This window comes from Neoarius graeffei, chromosome 10 (assembly GCF_027579695.1).
Source record: "Neoarius graeffei isolate fNeoGra1 chromosome 10, fNeoGra1.pri, whole genome shotgun sequence".
In the NCBI taxonomy this organism is placed as follows: domain Eukaryota; kingdom Metazoa; phylum Chordata; class Actinopteri; order Siluriformes; family Ariidae; genus Neoarius; species Neoarius graeffei.
In genome coordinates this window covers 48,713,629-48,720,253 of record NC_083578.1, presented here as the reverse complement: position 1 = coordinate 48,720,253, position 6,625 = coordinate 48,713,629, and the positions used below count along the sequence as shown (strand labels likewise).

General features: G+C 44.4%; 1 protein-coding gene across 15 annotated transcripts in view; it reads left to right on the top strand.

The window, feature by feature from the left end:
* Positions 1–5,153: 5,153 nt before the first annotated feature.
* Positions 5,154–6,625, top strand: part of cdc14b (cell division cycle 14B) — a 37,692-nt gene continuing 36,220 nt past the window's right edge. For 3 of the 15 annotated variants that reach the window (XM_060931850.1, XM_060931848.1, XM_060931849.1), the window contains exons 1-2: positions 5,479–5,548; positions 5,624–6,566. Coding sequence is in view for 11 of the 15 variants with exons in the window: in XM_060931839.1 (XP_060787822.1) it covers positions 5,446–5,548 (103 nt within the window). In the remaining 4 variants the exon portion in view is untranslated. Of the gene's footprint in view, positions 5,549–5,623; positions 6,567–6,625 lie in introns of those variants that run through there. The other 12 variants (XM_060931841.1, XM_060931838.1, XM_060931843.1 and 9 more) reach the window with 9 other exon arrangements.

Here is a 6,625-nt window from a genome sequence, read left to right as displayed (position 1 = left end):
CCCTACTACACATTTTAGGCCCTGTCCACACAGCAACGGATTCAGGTGACTCCGATACAATTGCTTATCGTTTAGGCCTGGCGTCCACACGGCACCGGCGTTTTGAGTGCCCAAAACGCAATCTTTTTGAGAACGGGTTCCAGAGTGGAAAGATCTGGCAACGTTGCCGTTGTGAAGTCGTCTGGATGAGTAGAACGGATTTGTTTACGATGACGTCACAACCACATGACTGTGAGTGCTTGCCGGGTAGAAGTGTAACGAATATCACCAGGAAAAAGCCTTACAGAGCACTAGTGAGAGTGAAACACTAGCTTGGATATTATTATTATTATGTTCAGTGTTCGTTCACAGTAGTAATGCAAGAAGCAGAATAGTGACAGTGAAATAAAAACATGCAATTGTACAAACACTGCAGCTCTACAGCAAAATATTCATTTATGAAATGGTCTGATTCTTAACACCAGTAGTGCCAATGATCTTCTCATTGCGATGCGAGTTGTCAACAAATCCTATAACTTGGTTCATGAAACGCGCTTACAAAATATTTTCACTGTGAATATTTGTGTAATGGTGCAATCCCGCCAGCAAAAATAGGGGAAAAAAGGAGCGATCTCACCTCTTCAGATGTTGATTTAAGTCCGACAATACATTCCTCAAAAAGGGCGTAGAGGAGCAAATTAATCCAATTTATTCCGGACCATTAAAGACGCTGCCTTCCGCGTAGACTCATATGTCATCCTCGCCGCCATATTGGAGAGGTCAAAGCGGAGAATAAAGATTAGCTGCGTTTAACTGTACCAACAGGTTTACCGTCCAAACGAGATCATATGGGATTACCTTTCACAGGTGAGAAACAGCAAATTAATCCATCAACGTGTATCATTCAATTTATTCCGGACCATTAAAGACGCCGCCTTCCGCGTAGAATCATGTGTCATCCTCGCCGCCATTTTGGAGAGGTCAAAGCGGAGAATAAAGATTAGCTGCGTTTAACTTTACCAACAGGTTTGCTGTCCAAACGAGATCACATGGGATTACCTTTCACAGGTGAGACTGGAAAAATACTTTTCATTGTATTTGGTCATTATAATGTAATTTTACAAACAGATTTTCCTGACTTTGTGGCTAATATGAAGTCTCGCGCATAATAGTTTATGCGCATGCGTCCTTACTTCTTCTATTGTTCTGGTGTCTCCGAAGGGACCATCTTACAGCGCCCCTAGAGGTGTGGCATGTGTATTGCATCGTTTTCAGCAAGCGTTGCGTTGCCATATGGACCTGATAGTTTACTGATTGTTGCCCATTTGGACGCGATATATTTTTAAATAACATCTCGTTGCCGTTGTCGTGTGGATGTAGCCTTAGAGACAGGTTACCAACGGTCGTTACCACCATTACTCTTCATTCAATACTTTTCCAGTTTACTGACGACTGATGGTAGTAACGAGTGTTGGTCACATGTGTCTACATATAATGTCTATCAGCAATTCAAATGTTTAGGGAAGTGAAACCAGAAATCGCCGGGTAACTACAGTTGCTGTTGTATGAACGGCGACTCCCAGTATTGCCTCCCTAAATTATCATGATAATGGAGGAAGCACGGGCGGTACGGTGGTGTAGTGGTTAGCGCTCTCGCCTCACAGCAAGAAGGTCCGGGTTTGAGCCCCGTGGCCGGCAAGGGCCTTTCTGTGCGGAGTTTGCATGTTCTCCCCGTGTCCGCGTGGGTTTCCTCCGGGTGCTCCGGTTTCCCCCACAGTCCAAAGACATGCAGGTTAGGTTAACTGGTGACTCTAAATTGACCGTAGGTGTGAATGTGAGTGTGAATGGTTGTCTGTGTCATCCCTGTGATGACCTGGCGACTTGTCCAGGGTGTACCCTGCCTTTCGCCCGTAGTCAGCTGGGATAGGCTCCAGCTTGCCTGCGACCCTATAGAACAGGATAAAGCGGCTAGAGATAATGAGATGAATGAATGAAGCTTTCCTACATGCAAATAGTAAAAACTTTAAAAAAGAAAAAAAAAACACAAATGCTTACCTGCGCAGTCTTTGAATCGGGAAACTTTTTTTTTTTTCACTAGTTGCGAAAAATGGTCTGCCACAGTTGGAGGGATGTTGTGTTCCACGAGAAATTGGCAGAACATAACTTCTGCAGCTGTCACAGAAGTCTGGGCAGTTCGAGCTGATGTACTTAAATGACCGAGAAAACCACATGCAACTATAAAACCACATAAATCGAAAACAGTTCCATTTCATTGGGCATGCGTGTTTGAAAAAATAAATGGTGCATACTAAGAAAATTTTCTCGGAGTAACGGAAAAAATCTGACACAAAATGTGATTTTCCCATATAAAAATCAGTGTACGCCGTATTAGCCAAAAAATTGCATTTTCCCGTACAAAATATGGGGAAACGTATGTAATTGTGCACCGTGTAGTATAAAACACAGTAAGAAAGTAGCCATAGTATGTGCCACACTCCTCATGCCTTGGCGAGAAGCTTTGAAGATGTCACACAACATTTTTGCTGCTTGTCGTAGGGTTGCACTCCATCCGACCACACTGTAAGGGCCCGGTCCCACAACACTGATAACTATAAATAAATCTGTCTCCTACAGTTTATGTGGTTGGTGGTCATACCAGACCGATAACTATACGTATAGCCCAGGCCTGGGTTTATCGGTATCGATAAGCAGTGGGTTTCCCAAAAGCCTCTTAACTAGAAGAGAGAGAGACTGTTCATTGTGTTGCTCACTCTACCATTTTTAACAATGATCTTTGTGCTGCGATGCTTTTGGGAAACTCAGGCAAGATTGCTTCTGGTCCGATTTTCCAGACCTAAACCTGATCCAATAAAACATCTGACCAATCAGATAATTGTTTACATGTGCCGTTGCATGAGCACGTGCTATTTTTCCTGGCCATCTTTGTTGTTGCATTAATGGAGGAGAACCTGATTACAGAAGTGTCAAAGAATCCCATGCTTTTATAGCAAAAAGCATAAGCCAAAAAGGAAGATGGATGGAAGATAATCGGCAATCGAGTGGGTATGACTGGTAAGTGTGTGTACTGTGTGTGGCTGTGCACTCTAAAATCTCTGTAGAAAATCTCATCTCATCTCATTATCTCTAGCCGCTTTATCCTGTTCTACAGGGTCGCAGGCAAGCTGGAGCCTATCCCAGCTGACTACGGGTGAAAGGCGGGGTACACCCTGGACCAGGGGCGTAGCTTGGGTATCGTGACAGGGGGGGCGGTAGATGTTTCAGAGGCCCCCCTACCCATATCTTAGGCTATAGCCTAATAAAATACCGGCGATAAAGGCATTTTTACAATTTCGAAAATGCGACCATAATCTTCAGCAACAGACTCACGCATGACAATAAGTGCAAACTAACAGGCTTTAATTTTATTTCACATCAATTATAAATCATACAGCTCGCTCTGGGTGATTATATCATTCGAACTCTGCAGCACTGCGTAGCGCACTGGAACTGCGCATTGCAAACAAGTACAAACCAGTGGCAAAATATCATTTTCCACAGTGCTAGTACTAGCACATCCGCCTGTCTCGTTCACCTCAGGTGTAGCATCAACCGTAGCCTGGCGAAAATATCTCGTCAGTGGAGCACAGCTAGAAGTCACAGCATCTCTCCTCTGTTGCTCCTCTAATCTTTCTCTCCTTTTACGTGCGCCGGATTTAAACCGCCTCATACTTGTTTTAACACTGCTAAGAAAACCGTACCATCACCACACCACAACTCAGCTAGCAGATTAATTCTTTGTTTGAGTAACCATAGCATTAGAATCCTGAGCAGCATGGACCACTGCGCAGGGGCAACTTCAGAATCTGGAGGGTACGCATAAACAAGCCATAAGCCTATGTCAGTGCCAGTAGGCCTAGTGTGTCTTACCTTGATATAAGCTGTCTCGTCACAGAAAATAGAATAATTATATAACCATATTCCACGTTATGTGTAGACGCCACCGGCGCAGGCACATAGTGTAAATAAAGTTTGACCAGCACGTCCGGTGATTGGCAGGGGCCCCCCCTAGTGGTGAGGCCCTGGGTTTTTGGCGCCGATGCCCCCCCCCAAACTACGCTACAGCCCTGGACAAGTCGCCAGGTCATCACAGGGCTGACACATAGACAGAGACAACCATTCACACCTACGGTCAATTTAGAGTCACCAGTTAACCTAACCTGCATGTCTTTGGACTGTGGGGGAAACCGGAGCACCCGGAGGAAACCCACGCGGACATGGGGAGAACATGCAAACTCCACACAGAAAGGCCCTCGCCAGCCACGGGGCTCGAACCCAGGACCTTCTTGCTGTGAGGCGAGAGCGCTAACCACCGTGCCACCCTGCTGTAGAACATGTAAAAAAAAATTTAAAAGATTTTACAGGGAGAAATGTCACGTCGCACTGCGAGTTGAGCCATTTTAAACTGAGGTTTTTGAGCTCGCAGCTGTACACACCACACACACTTTGCCACAAATACTATCTGTGGATCATGTAAAAAAAGATTTTGCAGCGCGAGGTCTCATGTCTGATATACTTTCCTATGTGCCCACTGCCAAATCTATTATATACATTTTTAATTACCTAAATTAGATGAAACAGAAAACTTGTCACCTTACTCACGCCGGAGTCGGAGCGCTGAGTGCCCACTTACCCATTCACAAAAGAATATTCACAGGGCGACGGCGTGTACTTTCACTCTTTCGGTTTGGACTGGTTTCTCTTTCGCGGTGGGAACGCCCACCGTAAACAGGACTAGATTCGTCCGAGTCTGAGATCAGCAGACATCTATGTGCTGCAGGATTTCATGCACCCATATTCTCATGGATCTCCTTTTCTTCTTCCGGCTTTGCCTTCTGTGTAGAATGAGCATCAAAAGTAGCTCTTTCTCGCTGTCACTGTCAGCCATGGTCTGCTGCTGAGTGTACTGGATGTGCACACAGACCGCATGTATGTTGTATACAACCGCTATATTTTCCCCCGAAAACCAACAACCGGGATTATAGTTGTGGTGTGACTGCTCCAGACTGGAACTAAATTCAGGTATAGGTCATAGTTATATTATATATATATATATATATATATATATATATATATATATATATATATTTTTTTTTTTTCGGTGTTGTGGGACCGGGGCATTAGGTTGATGAAGTTTTTGTTACTCAATTGTTCAGCGTTTGCGTGGTATCTCATGCGGTGACGCGGCGGAGCTGATGGCGCAATGACGTCATACGGATAGGACTCGGACACTTGCCCTAGACACATCGGCGGTGGGAGACAGAAAAGCCCTTTGATACAACGACTGAAGTATGATTTAGTGTTTCTGTCGACGCTATTTTGAGCGCGAGGAATAACCCCAGCGGGACAAAACGAACTCTGCAAATCCAGTTTTAAGATGTGAGCGATGAGCGCGTGAGTAAACGAACCATGAAACGTAAGCGCCAGCGACGAGCTGAAGCAAGGAAAAGGCTATGCGCTGCGAAGAGGGAGGAGGAGAGGCCCAAAGCTGACATTTACCTCAGGATAACAGGTAAATAAGCCTTTTAGTTGGTATTTTTCTGCTGTTTTACTAAGAAAGCGCCATCTGAAGGCCTTCTGTTTCTAGTGATCGAGCGGAGAGAATTCAACAGGACAGCAGCCAACACAATGGCAAATCCTACCAGGAGGCTATGTGAAGTTAGCCTTAAACTTTAGGCATGATAATACATCGCCTGTCTGACTGTTGGAAATGGAATTGAGAAACAACGGGTGCATGCAGTAGCCACATATTAAAATCCAGGCTGTTTGAGAAACTAATTGTCGCCACATTGAATTGTTTGGTGCCAGAGCTGCTGTTGTGTGTAGAAATATCACGATGTACAGAACGCCTGAATGACTTCTGCTTCGAAGATAAAACGTGTAGTGATATTATTCTAGTCGTAGGTGTGTTCGTTGCGGTTATAATAACAGCCCTCTGCTCCACCATTCTAGTAAATCACAGGATTACAGACGCGACGAGTTTGAGAATTGGGGAGCAAAGCTTTGAGTTAAAGGCGGTTCTATTGGCTGGCGGAAGCTTTTCTCCTTAGCAACGATCCAATTAGAATAGCGTCTGTCCTGCCCCCTGTGACACTTTGGTGGGCAGGGCCTAAGATGATTGACGCGTCAGTTGTACTTCTCAGCCAATAGAATTTAGAGGTAAAAAATGTGGCAGGGTGGAGTGAAGGCGCGGGCAAGATTTAAAATCCCGTTGTTCTAGGCGGATCTCATGAACTGATAGAAGTGTAGCCGAGTTCTTTGGTGGTAATATTTAAAATATACGGCATGTATAGATTTTATGTTGAGGTATTAAGTTAAGGACGAGCGTCAGGTTTACTTTTTGTGTACACTGTACTGTGCTCTTCGATGTATTAGTGGCGGTTTTGGCTAACTCGACGTGGTTGCATACTTTTTTGTGAGATCGAGATAGTAAAAAAATTAAACTAAGCTTTTCAGATTTCACTTTGTCTAGTGACTCAGCATGTCTAAAGAAAACAGCGACCCTATTAACAGCATTGAATTCATAAAAGGTGAGTTTTATTGTCGTGTAGATTATACACGTGCGTTCATAATCCTAGATGAATTAAGG